The sequence below is a fragment of the Xyrauchen texanus genome, chromosome 43, assembly GCF_025860055.1.
Source record: "Xyrauchen texanus isolate HMW12.3.18 chromosome 43, RBS_HiC_50CHRs, whole genome shotgun sequence".
In the NCBI taxonomy this organism is placed as follows: Eukaryota; Metazoa; Chordata; class Actinopteri; order Cypriniformes; family Catostomidae; genus Xyrauchen; species Xyrauchen texanus.
In genome coordinates, this window is record NC_068318.1 from 10,461,753 (window position 1) to 10,481,173 (window position 19,421).

Consider the following 19,421-nt stretch of genomic DNA (forward strand, 5'->3'; position numbering starts at 1 on the left):
CTCAAATTAAGATATATAAAGAGGGGGGTGGGTGGGGATATTTTGCCCATGTGTGTGACGCGGTGCTATGAATATGTATGAAGAGGAACGGCATGTTTTCACGCCCCCCTGTCGTATTGGCAGGGGACAGACTTGCAGGTACAGTTTTACACATTTAAAATGTTAACAATGAATCGAGGTCGTTCAGTGGACGTACTTTCGCTAGCGTTATATCATTAATACATCACACTTGAATGGAACTGAAATGCTATGAAACATGTGGATTCACATTTCCTTTGCGCAGAAGTTTGTGTGGAGCCTATTTGTGCTGTTCACTTTGACTGGAGGACAAGCTTTCGGAGGTGAGTGTCTGCACTGTGTGAATAATGTCTGTTTAATAGGTTATTATATGTCTCTACATAGAGTCTGTATATAGTCATTCAATGTTATCAAATAGGCTATATTTAAGCACAGGCAAATGTTACATTAAGTTCAGTTGGGGGGTCATTTATTATTAATCTGGGACTAATAAATGTTCACTAATAATTAGGAAGCAACATTTATTTTATGTAGGCTAATATATGTCAAATCTGTAATTTCACGCTTTAGCTTCTAATCACACACACCTATAATTGTACTTATGTTATGAGATAATTAGTCTTCAATTAAATTATTCTAAATTTTAGATGTAGTTATAATTATTAATATGAACTACAGTAAATATACATGATAAAATGTACACTGAGTGACGTATAATATTTAATACCTCACTATACAGTCACTTCTGCACATCTAATATGGGATTAGATATAATCCGATCTGTCCAAGTTCATTTTGTTTACTTGCAGTATTAATGGATGCCACCTCCCCCAGTCCAAGACCCAACCGAGACAGTAAACTGCAATCAAATGCATTTCAAAACATCTTAACATAAGACAAATATTTATAAAATAATTGGATAATGTTAATTTGCACATACAATATGGTTCTTTGTACTTACCAAATACTTTAATGGGGGCATTTTGTCTGTATATAACAACAACAACAAAAAAAGACCATATTTATCACAGTGCTAAAGAAAATATAAAAACAATGCAAGCAATGCATTGGAATGGCTGTTTATTTCTACCACTATTAAACTACCAGTTAATATAGTAACTGGCACCTTATTGCTATAATATGTCCATCACAGTTATCATAATCAAATAATTGCACACAAGTCCTGCCCATGAGATCGCTGGTACGTGTACCACATTTGTGTTGACAAGCATGCTCATCCCCTTCACTGTGCTAATACTTATTGACTCGTTTGACACAGTGCTCTAGAAATTAAGCTGTCCTGTTGTGCACTTAAAAGGCACTTGACACATTAAAATGCATTAATTGAATTCTGATAAAGCATTAGAGGGCTGCAGACACTACAGCTATTAGTCTAAAATGCTTTAGGCCATCAGTTTAGGCATTTAGGCAATTTAGCAGCTGTCACAGAGCTGTTAAGGCTGACTGCTAAAACTCTTAATAAACTCTTAATAGATGGGGTCAATAGCAGCATCTAACAACAGATAAACATGTCAGAATAATCCATGCACATATGAGGATTTTCATGAGCATGTTTACAATGTTTTAAGAGCTCTGAATGATTAAACTCTTATGTGATAATGTGTTTTATTTCTCAAAATGTGAAGCCATTTGTCACTTTAAAAATGATTAAAGTTCCACTGAACAAAATAACATCCATATACAGTATATAATTCATATAAATTTCGACCCCTGTCTTGGTGTTTTCAAGGCCACCAGATGTCTTACCCTTTGGCACTTAGTTTGAATAAATGTGTCCTTTGCCCATACTGTTAGAAGTCCTGAAAAATGTTGTGTGTTATATGTCAGCCAATCATATTATTAATACTATACAGGGATTGCTTTTTTGAAACTCTATGGATTCAATTACAAATTATGTTACAGCTTCCTTCTATGGAGATGGGTTTGTGCATCTGAAGACAGTTGAGTTGTCCCATCAAACATCTTTGCATGTGCGGTTTCGAACCTCTGGTTCCAATGGCCTGCTGTTTCTGGCAGCTGGGAAGACCGAATTCCTCTGGGTGGGGCTTCATTCTGGCCGAATACGGGTGATTAATTCAAAGTTCTTCATATGATATGTGTTGTCACTGGAAAGAGGTCTACAAATGATATTAATTTGCAATACTATTGTGTATATATAGATATTCCTAAGTAACCTTTGATGTTTCGTAAAATATAATTGTATACATAATATAAAATATTAACACCTTTGCAACCTAAACATTAATAATATTATATATATTTTTAAAGTACACCTATATATATTTATTGAAATGCAGTTCAGACTTTGTGCAGTTCAATTTATGTACATCCATTTCAATGATAGGTCAATAATTGAAAGAATATTTACTGTAAGATATGAAATTATTGCACTTTTTATAAGCTGTTACTGTAAATGCTTAAATAGTATGGATGTCAATTACTTCCAATGAATCGTTAAAAAGTTAAAAAGATTAGGACCTTTCTTACTGAGCTTAAATTAATGTTCAGGGTTCAAAACATTTTTAACTAAATCTACAGCATTAGTTGCATAATGTTGATTACCACAAAATAATTTGGACACATCCTTTCCTAATAATAAAAAAAGACTAAAATTTTGGTTACAATAAGGCACTTACTATGGAAATCAGTCCATAAATATTAACACTGTTTCAAAAGCATTGCCACAGTAAAAAAACCTTTTAAGTTAAAATTATTTTAGTGTATTAAAATCACTTGCTAACCATATCTGTGTAAATTTATATCCAATATTAAAAAATGTTATCACAATAAAAACATAAAATGCATCTTGTGGCTATACTTTTTCAAAACGGTGTGTATTTTAACATTTATGGACTGTCCCCATTCACTTGCATTGTAAGTGTCTTATGTAACTGTCTTATTGAGTTTATTTTATTTATTATTTTATTTCTTTTAATAAATGAGGGACAAGTCAAATATTTTTTATGACACAAATGCTGTCAATTCAGCTTAACTTGTATTGAATCTGGAACATTTCTTTAAACTTTCTAAAATATTTCTTTAAACAAACATCTTTGGCAGTAAAGTCTATATGAGTTGTAAAATAGAACAGATATCTACTTGACAATAAACACACTGAGGTTGCTTAGGGGCAAAAACGAATGGCAAGTGATTTCTTGTTGCTTCTAGACAGAAAGAATCTACTCATAGTGTATCATTGTGCTGCCAAGTCTTTTCATGTTGAGGAATACTGACATTGTGATTCTATTACCTGGTAATTTTTGCTTAATGCAATATGATTTTCCATGCAGTACTAATGAGAAATTAGCAGGCTGTAATATTTCTACCAGTCTTATTCAGTTTGCAAAATTATTTTGAAATCAAACATTTACATGTAAGACCATATTTACAGTTTTAGCCAGATTTTTCCTAGATTTCTGTAATTAAGATATTCTGTCCATCTCAGGTGCGGATTGATCTTGGATCTGGGGAACGCGCACTTCGTTCAGAGAAGGGCATTGATTTGAGTGACCTAACCTGGCATAAAGTAGAACTTCAACATGATCATGGCAACATCACACTAACTGTGGACAAAAACTCCCTTACCACTGTTAAGATGCCAGTGCCTGACTTTGAACTGAGTGTCCAGGATGGGCTTTTTGTTGGTGGTGTTGGGGATCTGGAAAAATCATACCTCTTGTCAGATGAAACCATGTTTGGCTTTCGGGGTTGTTTAGATGAGGTTCTATTCAATGAACATAACCTCCTTTCCTCTCTAAGGCCTTATTCTGGATACAAAACAATTCATGAAGTGTCTTTTGGTTGCAGCCCAGAGTTTTCAGCCACTGTTAATGATTCAGTTAGTTTTTTCAGTTCTAAAGCATACATGTCTCTGCCTACATGGGAAGTACCACAAGAGGGTGTATTTGAGTGTGAACTGCATACATTAAATCCAGAGGGCATCCTTTTATACAGCTCTGCAGGACAAAGTGACTACATTGCTCTGGAAATACAAAAAGGGCACCTTGTTGCTGCCATTAAAATAAGTGGAAGCAAGACAGTATTACGATCCTTGATGGTCATCAATGATGGGGGGTGGCATATCTTGCGGCTCTACTTGTCTCCTATGAATCTTCAGTTTACTGTCGGTTTGGAGATGCACAACTCTAGCTTTGTGGTAAATTCCAGTGCATTACAGCTTACTGGGCCTCTGTACCTAGGTGGTGTGGATGTCAATACTTACACAGACGTCCGGAAGAATGGACTGCTCTCTATGGTTGGGAAGCATATACGAGGAGGTTCATTTAAAGGCTGTCTAAGAAATATCAGAGTCAACTACCAAAAGATGGGCCTTCCACGAGCATTGGTCACTAAGGATATTTCTGTTGGTTGTGAACCAGAAAAGCAGCATGGACCCAGAACCACAAGTCCATCAATTATTACAGTGGATTCTGAAAATTTCACAGAGGCCCTACCTGAGATGGATAAGAGAAATTTCCTGTCGCTTAAGGATTTGGAGGTTCTTGAAGGTGGTCGAGCGCCACTTGAGTCTAAACACATTAAGGTGAACCTAGAGTTCCATAAATTTGGGATTCGTCAGTCCCAGATTATGTTCCACATTGAAGAGCAGCCGGTACATGGGCAACTCAGGCTGGATGTTGACCTTAATCTTGGGGAGAACACCTTCAGTATGCTGGACCTCTGGCATGGTAGGGTCATGTATGTCCATGGAGGATCGGAGGATCTACTCGACTTCTTCATGTTTTCCATCTTCACCAGCAGCAAAAAGGAAGTACCTGGTTATCTCAAAGGGAACCATCTGCACAGATTCAACATCAGTATTACACCTGTCAATGATGCTCCTGAACTAAGCCTCCCAGAGGGCAGTCTCTTCATTCTGCCAGAGCACTCAAAACGTCGGTTGACCACAGACATCCTCAGGACCATCGATCAGGACAGTAACTCCACAGACCTGATGTTCTCAGTGCTTGGTAATATGAATGCTAACTTAGGCTTTCTAGAGATTGACGAACACCCAGACCGAGCAGTGACTTCTTTCTCCCTGTCGGATCTTGAGCAGGGTAAAGTGAGCTATGTCCACAAAGGTGTCAACAACTCCAGAATGGCTATCAGAGTGAGTGATGGGGAAAAGGTAAGCAACACCATAGTATTTAGGATCATGGCTGTTCCCCTGGAACACAAGGTTGCCAACAACACCGGAGTGGAGGTAACCCAAGGTGAAGCAACTTTTATTAGTAACAAACATCTCTCTGTGCAAGTGAATGTCGCTAAACAAGTAGTGGACATTCGTTATGATGTCACAGTGCCACCCATTTATGGTGAACTACAGAGGCTGCATTCAAGTGGGCAGTGGAAGCAAACCAGCACATTCACACAGAAGCTTCTGGAAAAGGAGCGCCTTAGATATCTCAACACCTTCCACGGGACCCAGCAAAGTAACGTCACTGATAGTTTCAAATGCAAAGTCACCGTCGGCTCAGTCATTACAGATGAGCTGCTGTTTTTGATTAGAGTAAACTGGATTCGTTACAAAATCACCAGAAATAAGATAGAGATAGACGGTGATCACAAAGTCACATTGACGCCTCAAGAATTCCATATTGTCACCAAGGGTGCAAGACTTTTGGAAAGTGATATTTACATTCGTTTATTGACATTACCAAGAAGAGGAAATCTTCTTTTCGACAATAAGATTTTAAAAAAGAACTCGACCTTCAGCCAGAAGGATATTACAAATCACAAATTGCAGTTTGAGCTCAAAGAACTGCCACATCATTATGCAAGGGACATGTTTCACTTTCAAGTGTTTTCTAAATTTGCCATGTCAGGAATTCACGAGTTCAGAATCAGCATCAAAGCAGATATTCATAACATAGTTTTAAGAAATTATGGACTTTCTGTCTTGGAAGGGAAGAGCAAGGTCATTACAAAAGCAATGCTTTTTTCAGAGACTCCAAGCTCCAGAGCAGTAAACTACACAGTCATCAGCAACCCTAAACATGGGAAACTAAAGAAAACAAACCTCTCAAATTCCTCCACTAGCAGTGACATTATATTGGAGTTTACCAATAAGGACATTTCTGATGAACGTATCTTGTATGTCCATGATGATAGTGAGACCACACATGATGCCTTTACATTCCTGGCCTCTGTGAATGCTCTGAAAAATAAGACCAGAAGCAGAGAAGGCACCTTTAATATTTCCATCCAGTTAGTTAACGATGAGAAACCTGTCCGTGTTGTAGATAAAGTTTTCCATGTAGTGCGTGACACTCAGAGATTACTTACACTGGAAGATCTGTGCTACCATGATGCTGATACAGACTTTGATGATAAAGACCTGCTTTATACCAGACGAAAGATCCCCAATGGTGAGCTAGTATTGGTCAATGACACTACACACAAGCTTTATCAATTCCATCAGAAAGACTTGGAAGCAAGGAGAGTACTGTTTATCCACAAAGGTGTTAGTTATGGCCGCTTTGTCCTCTTCGTGTCAGATGGCAAGCATTATACTTCAACATTGTTTGAGGTCTCTGCTCAGGAGCCATATGTAAAGGTGGGCAACAACACAGGTTTATTGGTCCAGAAAGGCCAGGTGGCCATTTTAACATCTGCTAATTTCAGTTTCATTACTAACATGGATGTCAGACATGAGGAGGAATTTGTCTTTGAGGTATTTCTACCACCAAGCCATGGGGCTCTTTACTGCAGTGGAATCAAAGCAAATTCCTTCACACAACATGACTTGAAGATGGGTCATGTAATATACCATCATGATGACAGTGAAATACTGGCAGATTCTTTTAACTTCACTATTAAGGTGAAAGGCCTGCATCTGGATGCAAGTGTGGCAATTAAGGTTTACCTTGAGAGTCATCAACAGCCCCCAGAAGTCATTCACAATAACCCAATCCTGATGGAGGAGGGAAAGCCCGTCAGAATCAACGAGAAAGACCTCAAGGTTAGTTTTGCTTCATTAGTTAAACTGTGTGGAGTGCTTGTACATGCTCATTGCCAACCTGGATACAAAAAAACTAATATTCTAATAAAGAACGTTGTCTTACTCTTAATGATTTTTTTTTTTTTTTACTTAATAATTGCTAAAAAATATATAATTTTTTTAAAGAATGTTGTTTCTAGATTAGCAAAAGTAATGTTTACAACAACAAAGTCACTATATAAACTCAATATCTCACTGGAAACAAATAAAAAATGTCAATAAAATAATTGTATCCAATGGCTGTGTAGAAAGCAGGGAAGGGTGTCATGAAGAGGCTGTGTTTGATGTCAATCAAACTGCGCACACATGGGTCAAGTGTAGGTGGACCTGTCACCATCTTTGCTGCCTAATAGGGGTGTAACGGTATGTTAACCGTCACAAAAATTACCACGGTATTACGGTTTCACGGTATTTAGGTGCATTGATAATATTCAAAGCAGTTCAATATTTGGTTATAAAATAGGCTATTTCTGATAAACACAGATAAATATTTAGGTTATAACCAATTCTTGAACTTTATTTAGGATTTCTTCAACTTTAATACTCTCTTAATACGACAAGGTAAAAAAGAAACATGTACAGTAGTCAGATGATTATATCTAAAAATATTTTGTTATTGTTATTTTATTATTTATTAAATTGAATTGTAATCATTTGTAATGATTATTGCCCAGGTTAACACTTAAAATATGCATTTGCATGCATTCAGTAATTTGTTGCATTTGTGAATTAGTTAAATTCTACAATGGGCTACCTACTGAAAATATATTATTCATGAGCAGTTTATTTATTGGCATTTTGTCCAATACGGAAAATTTCTGCCACAGTTTCACTGTCATTTTCTTGCATGCATATTTTCAATGTCAATTTCCTGAACACCAAAAGGCATGCATTTTGTAAACCCTATTTAGTACTATGTTTTACAAATATAACGTATTATCAAACACATTGGCCTGCTTTTGCGCTGCACAAACAAACAGTTTGCACATCGTAAAGTTGAACGACGTCTTAAATCCGTTTGCTGCATTTGTGAATGTGACAGAAAGCATAAACATAAATGTAGCTTAACTAGTCATTACAAATCATGTAAAACAACATTGAATCTTGTGTTTTTATGAAACGGCTATAATTTATTATCCAGTGTGCTGTATTTCCACATACATTCATCTCCGCAAATTCCGAGGGATGGTGCTAACGGAGATTGTGCTTAAGCTTCGAAGTGTTTCCTGCCAGAGCCGGTCATTTTTGCACCAAACTTTACAGACTGGGTAGCCATCAACATTGATGTGGGTCTTTTACATAGCCAAGTAATCCCAAACAGTAGAAATAAAGGTTCAGGCTCACTTGGACATGTCTGTATATGTTAAACTCGTGCTGGACTTCTGATGTGCTCGCGACACCTGCATGTCACCTTTAAAACTGAGTGACTGTCAAATGCAACATGAGGAAGGCGCAATTTAGATTTATTTTATCTTAGCCAAGTTTATATGATGATGTGTAAATGTCACAGATTCTGTCTCAATTAAACTGATTAGGATTTTAGAAAAGTTCTGAAAAATGTTATCTTTATCTTCATGCAATACCGTCAATGAGAAGATCTCAACGGTATAATAACCATCCATTTTAAAACCAAGGTATACTGTGAACCCTTGAAACCGTTACGTCCCTACTGCCTACATGGCAGGAAGATTGCAATGTTTCTTTTTTTAGGCATTTTGATTCTCTAGTCAGTCTCCGCTTTACATTAGCTACACGATACATCCATACATCTGATTTGCCAGGTGATTCGACCACACCATTTACACAATAACAGCAGGGAGATAACAATGTATGTATTTATCATGTAAATACATATACATTCTATTTTCGGTGATATAATTCAGTAAGTAAATTGTTGTACTTGATCCCATTAAGGGTCAACCATAGACCTGTGCATGGGGCCCCCGGCCTTGGTCATCTGTCCCCTCTGACCCCCCCTGATGGCGGGACTGGTCAGAGGCGGTAGACACAGTTTGAGCGAATATGCATGCATTCTCTCCTGATCTCTCATAAGTCACTCATTCCAGTGCTATTTTGAGAGAACCTCAATTTATATCAGAGATATGTTTGTCACAACACACAATACATAAGCTTTACTTATATTAACTTTTATTAAGCATAATAAACTAGACTGTGTCTAGTTTATTACGGCTGGCGGGGCCGGGCCGTGATGACACACGCCCAGCCCCTAATCTGGCTAATCAATTCGAGAGAAGGATAAGGAGAGAGAGAGCTACAGGCAGCTGCCCTGTATGTGTTTATGTTTTTGTTTAATTAAATATTGCTTTGATGCATTGTCCGGTTCTCGCCTCCTCCTTTCCATTTTTGTTACAACTTTATTGTCAGCACTTTTCAGTGTAACAATAACATTCAACACCACTGCTTTTCAGCAGCACAAACACACTTTAACGGGGTGCTTTTCAGCTCAACACACACACCACTTCATTGTGTCTCTCTCTCTGTCTCTCTTGACTGCAGCCCTGGTTGCGCCTTTATCTCTCGCCCGCCAGCACTGAAATCACCAAGAGTTGGTTGACTTAAGTCGTCGCTTGGCTCCGCTGTGCCCGCCACAACCAAATATTTACTGACTTATGGGCCTTGTGATACAGTACATCGGTTTAATAGTAATTGTTGGTGAAAATTTTGACGTCTGTTGTACATTCGTGAGTACATGAGGGAAGTTTGTTCACAGTGGCTCATGTGTTTATGTGAGAACTTTCATTGTTTTTTCCTCCCGTATGCCTTCAGAAGACTTGGGAAATGACACATGAGTCGCATAGACTACTTTTATGGTAGTATTGCATCCACAGTAAATAACTATCCACTGCAACTGTATTGAAAATGCGTACCCGGATATTAATTTACCTCTGTAACTTATGTAATAGTATGAAATGTAGACTATTGTATATTTGATGTGCTCATGTGGTCTTTTCTAGGTCATTCATGAGGATAACAAACCTAATGAGATTGTATATGCTGTGAAGGTGGCACCCACTCATGGTTTTCTGCGGTTATCTAAGGTAGACAAAGATCACTACCATGGTAGTAAGGAGAAACCCATCCAAAGCTTTTCACAGGCTGATATCGATGCAGGTCATATTCAGTATGTCCAAACAGAACATGGATGTGTTAACGACTCATTCTCACTTAACGTAACTAACAGCATTCTAACAAGCCATGATCTCCTAGTCATTGTGGATATAATCCCCTGGCACATCCCACTAGAGGTCTCCAATATGACCCTTAAAGAGGGCTCCTCTATAGCCCTGACTCAGGATGTCATCAAAGTCAACAACCAACACTTTCACGGACTCCACCTCCTCTATGTTGTAACTGATGGGCCTCATCATGGCCGGATTGAACACTCAAGGATTCCTGGTGTTCCCATTCCATCTTTCACCAGGGTTCAAGTGAGTTCACTCTCCACTTTACTCTTTTCTCTTCACTGTATCATTATGAAAGGACTATATAAAAGAAACACGTTTAATAATTACAAATAATGGATTATATATTTGATATAACATGGTGTCACAGAACAGCTTTGCATGCTTTTTTGCCTCAGGCTGAACAGCGGTTCATATTCTACGTACATGACGGAAGTGAGACCATGGCTGATAATTTTACAGTCGTGGCCAATGACACAGAGCTCCGGAAGTACAGTTTGCCCTTTGTGGTTTATGTCAATGTAACACCCATAAATGATGAAGCCCCAATTGTAACCGTCAACAGGATCCTCAAGGTGAATTTTTTTATATTGATCCTCTCCTATAACTACTGTGCTTTCTACATTAGAAAGATTACTGGATTTTCTAACCCAGTGGAGTTACTAACTCTTTCTTCTTTATGAAGTACATAATTTTGTTATGATAAAGCACATTTTTGTTCATTTAGACACAAATGATATACTTTTTCCATAATATGTTATCATTAACTAACAATAAACAATATTTTTTTAAAGCATTTGTAGAATGCTAGAAATGCTTATTAAATGTAAAGCATTGAATAAGTGCTGTAAAACAAATTTCATTGTAAATTTCATTGTAAATTCAGTATGTGTAAATTCACATACTAATATAGTTAACTAATGTGAACAAACACAACCTTATTGAAAAGTGCTGCATTATTCTTGACTAATACAACGCAATTTTGTTTACATTTTAAGATTTCATGATAGAAAGATCAGTTAAAGGGAAAATTCCTAATTTATTCAATAATTTATTCACCCACACGTTATTCCAAACCAACATTACTTTTTTCTTTGGAACACACACAAACAAAGTTAGGCTAAATGTTACCAATCAATTTCATTGTATGGGGAAAAAGATACAAAAAAGCAATTAATGTGAATGGTGACTGAATGTTGACATTTTGCCTAACATTTCCTTTTGTATTCCACAGAAGAAAGTAATACAGGTTTGAAGATGAGTAAATTATGACAGAATTTAAATTTTTGGGTGCACTATACCTTTAAAAGTAAATTGTACTTGAATTGTGAGGAGTCTGCAACTTGAGATGCCCACTTTGGCCAGCAGGAGGCACATTAAACAAATTCAGATTTTGCTTCTGCTGTAAAAATACTAATAAAACAGACAGACAGACAGATGGATGGATGTTTTATTCTGGCTCAATTCCCTTTAATAGGTGTGGGAAGGTTCTGTGACAGAGATAACCACTGAATACCTTAGTGCAGAGGATCCAGATTCTCCTCCAGAGAGCCTAGAATTCATCATGACTCCACCAAGTAATGGACATCTGGCTCTGAAGAGTGCCCCCTCCTGGCCAGTTCTGAACTTCACCCAGGAGCATATCAATCATGGCCAGCTAGTGTTTGTACATAGTGGTGAGTGTACATTAAAAAAAAATGGCATTTCATATGGAATGTTGCTAATACTGAACTGCACCTATTAGTCATAAAATTCAGGTACACTTAATATGTTACTTAATATCTCAATTGTGGTATTTATGTTCTCACAGGTGCCATGTCAGGAGGATTTCACTTCCAAGTCAATGATGGGGTGAACTTTGCTCCAAGGCAAATATTCAGTGTCACAGCCCAATCTCTGGTCATGAACTTAGAGAAGAATCAAGAGCTGAAAGTATTCCCAGGTTCGATTTGATTTTCCGAATCAATTTGTAAGCTGTTCTAAAAACATAATTTTTTCTTGTCTCGTTTTAACTCAGAGTTGAACTCCTGTACCTAATAGTGTGTGTTAATTGAAATGTAACCAATGTGGTAGGACATAATTTGGAGACTTTTACACCATTGAAAGGGAGGACAGAAGCATTTCTAGACATGAACAAGCAGATGCCCTGCTTGTGAAGAGACGGGGTAGACAAACAACCAGTTGATGTAGCTGACTGCAGGAGCTGAACTAGGATATATCGCTTGATCATGGTTCAGAGTAAACAGATCTAAAAACTAAGGCTATTTATTGAAGTGCTGATATTTAATTTTCTGTGCAATGTAGAGGATGTATATTTCCTGTATTCTTCTGCAGGTTCTTCAAAGTTAATTTCTGAAGATGAGCTGTTAGCAATCACAAATGACTATGATGACTATGGGAATCGCACTATCAGCTACACTGTGACCTCCCCTCCAAGATTTGGCCAGCTGATATGGAAACAAACTGAAAATTCCACACAAGAAATCTCCTCATTCACTCAAAATATGGTATTTAAGAAATCAGATTTTAGTCCACATTTTCTGAACTTCCACTTTTTTAAATCACCATCTTGTTCTCGAAGCTGATTTATTTATAACATGTGACATCCTAGCATTAATGTGATCATTTTAACTCTTCTGTTATTTTAGGTAAAAGAAGGTGCTGTGCTGTTTACACAGACCAAACCTATTTCATGGACAGCTACAGATTCCTTCACCTTCATTGCATCATGCCCCCCAGCATCTCTCCAAGCTCATATCTTTAATATCCACATCTCATATGAAAATATTGGCCCAGAGCACAGGAGTGCACTCCTTGCAAACACAGGTAATCCTATCTGACTTTTGGTGACATTTATTGGAACTGTGCCAAATATGTTTTTTTTTTATATTTTTACAAACAACAAATGTATTATTCATTCATATTTATTTTTCAGGTGCTGTTGTCACCGAGGGTAGTAGTGTTCTCATAGATAAATCAAAGCTGGATGCCTCCAACCTTCTTGGAAAGTTAGATGAAGCAGAGCGTAATTTCTATGAAGTCTGGTATGAAATCACCTCTCTACCCCACCACGGTACAATTGTTGTAGGTGAAAGGAACATGACACATGAAAGACCAAATTTCTCTCAATTCAACCTCCACAAGCATGGTATCATATATGTACATGATGACTCTGAGACCACTCACGATAATTTTACTTTTGATGTGTGGCTAAACCCTAAAGGCAAGTTTGCTCAGCGACCCCAGAATGCAGACCATATTGTATCTGAATTATTCAATATTACTGTGACCCCTGTTAATGATCAGCCTCCTGTGCTGAAGACTGGATCTCCTAGGCTCAGAGTGGTCAAAGGGGACACCGTGACCTTGGAACCTGAAAACCTCTATGTGGAGGACCAAGACACTCCACCAGAGGATATTCATTATACTGTGATCAGCAAGCCCAAAAACGGCTTCCTTGCTTTGGTGGGTCAGCTGAATAAATCTGCAATTACCTTCACCCAAGCTGATGTAAATCATGGAAGGGTGCATTTTGTCCAAAAGGGAGAACCCTCATCAGGAGTAATCTACTTCAGTATCACTGATGGATTCCACAGACCACTCTACAAGCTCTTTAGTGTAGAGGTTGAGAATATCACCATCAGTGTGGTCAACAATACCGGACTGACACTGTTGCAAGGTCAGACCTTGGTTACTCTAACACTTGAGCACCTGGCTGCAGTGACCAATGAGAGAGATGCATGCATTAAGTATATAGTTACGGCCCCACCAAGTCATGGGAGTGTCATGGTCATGGAAGAACTGGTCACACACTTTGATCAGGAGGACCTACAAACTGGAAGAGTGTTATATAACATGACTGACTTGACATCATCTCAGGACAGCTTTGAGTTCACTGTCTTCACATCTGAGAGTAACCTGACTAACCAGGTGGTAAACATCACTGTTAGGCCCCTGATCCACCTTGGAGAGCACGTCATGATCCCGGATGGCATCCCAGTGAAGTTGAGAAAAGACGTCCTAGATGCAACTGAATTAGCCACCCTTAGTGGTAGTGACCCCATCTTTGAGATTCTTGAGCCTCCAAAACATGGCAAGCTAGTCAAAGTCACATTTGACATTGGGGGATCTTCTCACTCAGTGGAGTCGTTCTCATTCAGAGATGTGGAACAAGGTAGAGTGGCCATTGAAGAGAACATCAACTTCACTGCCATTTATGGAATAGCAATGGCCTCAAAGTACAATGCCACGGCAGTCCATCCACTTAATGACTCATTTGTTTTCCTTTTGAAGTCAGCGAATGTTCAGCCCGCCATGGGGGAATTTGTGTACTTGGTATTACCCTATGACCCCATTACTGGCAAGCATATACTTTCAGAGCCATATTTGTGGCCGACCAAGTTGCCAACACTCAACAGAACAACACATGCTATGTCACCCATGTACCCGCCATCTCACGTAGATCCAACAACGAGACCCCACAAGACTGCTGCAAAACTGAAACCTCGAAACCGCTGGGGGAACCACACACGAGGCAGATCCATGATTCCTCATGTGCCCCGTACAACTTTGAGCAAACTGGACCCCTCCTCCAAAAATACTCTAGTACGGGTGGAGTCTTTACCAAGACCTGCATCTGACCCTCTGCTTATCATCCTTCCACTTCTTGCCTGCCTCCTCTTGATTGTCATTCTAGTGGTCCTCATTCTAGTCTTCCGTCACCGCAGGGAAAAGCAGGCCCAACCAGCAATGATGCAGGATCTGACAGAGAATGCTGGTGAAGATATTTTAGCCAGAGGCTCATATCTGGGTCAACCTGAAAGAAGTCTCACTGTTCCCTCTGTAATAGTAACCCCACTCATTCCAAGTTGCCCTGGAAGTCCTGTTTTAGAGGGCGTAAATGATGCAACGTTGGTGCCAGCAATTGATCGAACTGGGTCTCCATTTCTCCCTTGCACATGGAGTCCACTTGACCATGATTCTGTCCAGCAGTTTTCACCAGAAACTCCACCTCTTAAACAAAACCAGTATTGGGTTTGACACAGCTCCTTTTATCACATCCAGGTGTTGCCGGAACCAACATTGTGAAATTACATTGTGCATGACCATTATTAGAAGACAGTTGTTACTCACCCATAGTATTTTTGGCATTTGGATTTCAACCTTGTAAACTGAAGGTCTCTTAGCTTTGTCTCATGGGAAATATTCATTGTCAAACAGCTTTGTTGTTGCGAGTTCATTTGTTAAGTTACTCCAGTTGTTTTAGTTTTGCCTGACGCAGCTCAGATCTTTTTGAGGTTTAGAGATGTATTTTTTTTTATATTGCATTTATACTGAACCGATTAGCCACCGATTCGTTTTTAGTACAAGATCAGAATAATTTGCAGTAAGATAGATTTGCCACTATACTATGTGCAATTATACCTCTTGCATGTAAATGTTACATTATACAACGTGCAGGAAGTAGGATATTCCAAGTACTTTTACAAGAAGTTTCCAAATTGAACATTTATTTTTCTTTTCTAAATGGTTTTCAAAATCCATGCACAACAGCATTATGCTGCAACTTAATGCCTTATGTTTATTTACATGGTCACAATTGAAGTTTTCTTTTGGCATGGCTTGTATTAATAGAGGGAACTGAAACTACTCAACTGTATATTTTAAGGAAGTGTCTAATTTAAAAATGTTACACTGACCACAAAAACATGTGCTCCCTTTAGACATATTGGCACTGCAACGTTGTATCCCAACAAGCAAGATGGCATTAACAAGGTATAAAGCAGAAACTTGTTGAAAGTTTTAAAATTAAAATTGTATTACCTTGGCAATCCATGCTTAATTGATCCATATGTTCTCACATCCGTATGTTATTACCAGGGTCCAAAATTAACTTTTTGCAACATCTGCCTATGGCGGATGAGTTGAGAAAATGTACCTATGATAAATGTCCAGAACTTACCAGTCATGAAACCATATTTTATATTATTTTTGACTGTGACAGATTCATTATTTAGCACATTTTTTTCATAAGTTATTGCATAAGTTCCCCTTCTGTTGCTCACTCAATGTTGTGTCGAATGAAGTGACACTATGGGTCTTTCTTGAAGGCCTCGGTTACCTCTGAACTTGAGAAAAGGCCAATGAGAAATTGGCAGACAGAATTGCATGTCCCTCCCCTGTAAAAATGGGTATAAAAGGAGGGAATTGTGCGTCTGTCCATTCAAATTTTTTCTTCGGAGCCGAGCGGTTGTGCAATCAGCAAGCTGAGATCACTTCTGTTCCACTAACCTCTGCAGAGCATTTGCTGTTGAATTTACGGCATGTATCAGCGGCTTTATCCTTTGCCCCTGGGCGCTTCGACAGTGCTTCTGAAAAGAGTATATTTTCCTCACAAAAGAGTATAATTTCTCTAAAAGAGCACACACAGCAGGCGCTGAACGTCCTTTTCAGGACACGTCTTTTTAAAGATGCCCTTCCACCTCTGTGTAGTTCCTGGATGTGGTCGATATCTCTCCGCTACCTCGTGTGTCTGGGCCGCAATCACGCTGAGGCTGACGCCCAGATGGCCGACATGCTTGCCTGGGCCACCGTGAGTGTTGGGTTGGACTGGAAGCCTCCATCCTCCCCGCAGCCCTCAAGGCTAGATGACTGGTTCCTCAGGTCCGGGCGCCGCTCACAGCCACCCCTCCACTGAGGCGATCACATGCGCTCTTTCTCCCACGGGAGTCCACTAAACTCGCGCTCCCTGGATATCTTTTCTCCCTTGCCCTCTGGTCTGCGAATTCAGCGGAGAAATTCCCGACCAGACCCACTACGGGTACTAACTACTCTATACTGGAATAGGTGCTCCACAGGGTTTGGCCATCACGGATTAATACCCCTGTGTGTATTTTACGCAGTACGGTCCCCTCTTGGTGGACCCGTGTCTCCCTTGGGCAGTCGCCTCTGCCCCCCGGTCTGTGTTTTTGTAGTAACTCCTATTCCTATTCGCCACATTTAACCTCCCCCCAGCCTGGGCAGGATGTGGTCTCCATGGGGTCTCTTCCCCCTGAAAAAATAGGAGTTGGAAAAGAACGCCTTCCCCTATGCACGTTATAGCATTAAATGGCCCCAGCCGCTTTAACTCTATGCGAGAAACATAGAAAGAGAAAAGGCGCAGCCTGCTCCCATGCTTGGCATGTCACTTGTTCCCCCCCTTCGGGGTTACTATTGTAACCCCTGTTCCCTGATTGATGGAATGAGACGTTGTGTCCCCCCGGCCACAACGCTGTACCGAGCCACTGTATTGGTCGAACCTCATTCTCGGCTCCTCGGTGCAAAACCTGAATGGACAGATGCACGATTCCCTCCTTTTATACCTGTATGTCCGGTGGAGGGACATGCCAATTTCTCATTGGTCTTTTCTCAAGTTCAGAGGTAACTGAGGCCTTCAAGAAAGACCCCTAGTGTAGCTTCATTCGACACAACGTCTCGTTCTCTCCATCAGGGAACGGGGGTTACAATAGTAACCTAGACGTTACTGTGCCTCACAAAGCATTAAATAAGAGATCCGTCTGTAGGTATAAATAAATGTACCGGTTACAAAAATATGAAGACACATTATGATTTAATTATTCAAGTTTTCATTGTGGTGGCTTAATATGACACATTTTCTACATATGTTTCACCACATGTCCTAAAAGTTCTAAAAAAATAACTTTTAGGCATACTAGATAAAATTCTCATTGTAAATTTTCAACTGAGGTAAGAGATACAGATATTTAGAGGATGGTGTCTATGTCTTTGATTTAAATTGCTTATCTTACATCAGTGAAGTTCAGAGTATTATTCTAACAATTCTATTTAAACCATGTACAATCCTGTATTTGAAAATAAATTTACTGGCCAACTGGCAAGTAATTGTATGGGTTTGAATTGATTACTCGCTGAATATTTAGTGTTATTTATATTTTATGTGTTAAATTTGGACCGTGGTTGTCACTGAATTCTGTAACACCTACAGATTTACTATGGGCTGCAGATACTGTTTATGAATGTCTATATTTAACTGTGAGTGAGAGAAAGTGTTTCTGAATCAGCTAAACTAGTGTCACAATCTAATGGACAATGTTGGATTGTGTAGTATTTCAAATAAAATCAGTGTGTTTTGTAATTGTTTGAATTGTTTGAATTACATAAAATATGTGTTATATATTTATGTAAAATAGAGCTGTTCAGGTTGGAGTGCAAAAACTCACCATGTGTTCCCTCTGGATTTTCCTATGGGTTTTAATAATGGCAGTTTTGGATGTATGAGTTAAATAAGGTCTGATTTGACAATATGTCGATGTTTTGTTCAAAGACTTTTTTACTGATAAATTGAAAACCTCCATTATAAAAATCCAAAAGACGTCCTGTCTACCGATCGGAATGCTTCGGGATCATCTTCCACCCCCATCTTCAAGAGCGTGAGAGGGGGCATGGGGGATGTGGTGCCCGGGGTCATAGCCGGGGCTTTCTCCTGGCTTCGGATCGCATGCCGGTCCCCTACTTGAGCCCAAAGGATCTTTAAAAACCGGTGATCTTGGTCTTGCCTAAGCTCAAGCAGCGATTATTGGTGGGTCTGGTGTAGGCTGGTGAGGGATTTGAGGATTTCTGCTAACTGGGAGGACTCTATGGGGTGTACTTCCTCCAACTTGATTCCCAGGTTTTCGCACCAGTATAACAAGCTTCAAAGCATGCGGGAAGTCACAGGTAAGGCTTTTAATCTGTAACTTTCAGGGCTTACAGTTTCACAATAACACAACGTCTACTCAGCAGGGCTTTAGATCTCTGACTCCCTCTCTCTCTCTTTGTCAGTGGCATGGTCTCTTATATACCGCTCTCCCCAAGCTCACTGCAGTTGGAAACAGGTGTTAATCATAATCTGGCTCAGGTGTATGCACCCTTACAACTTTCTCTCTCTCCGGGCGGACGCTCGACCACGCCTCTGCTGCCACACTTACCTTTATAACTTAAGGCCAAATTTTACTCAGGTTTTCCACGTACATATTTAATTTTCAGCATTGTACATGCGCAGCCCCATCTTGTCTGCACATGCGCCTGGGGTTGATTGTGCTACAGAGTGTCACAAAGCAGTCTTAGTGCGAATGTGCCGAACGCGTACAGGCTTGGGTTCAAAAGAGTATACTTTG

The 19,421-nt window shown here is 39.3% G+C and overlaps 1 protein-coding gene across 1 annotated transcript; it reads left to right on the forward strand.

Moving 5' to 3' along the window:
* The first annotated feature begins 256 nt into the window (after positions 1 to 256).
* LOC127635931 (chondroitin sulfate proteoglycan 4) lies at positions 257 to 19,263 on the forward strand. The gene is made up of 10 exons (XM_052116233.1): positions 257 to 341; positions 1,942 to 2,105; positions 3,485 to 7,003; positions 10,018 to 10,491; positions 10,644 to 10,820; positions 11,723 to 11,921; positions 12,056 to 12,187; positions 12,580 to 12,752; positions 12,894 to 13,071; positions 13,181 to 19,263. Exons 1-10 carry the CDS (start codon positions 257 to 259, stop codon positions 15,283 to 15,285), a joined length of 7,206 nt encoding a protein of 2,401 aa, XP_051972193.1. The 3' UTR covers positions 15,286 to 19,263.
* The last annotated feature ends 158 nt before the right edge of the window (positions 19,264 to 19,421 follow it).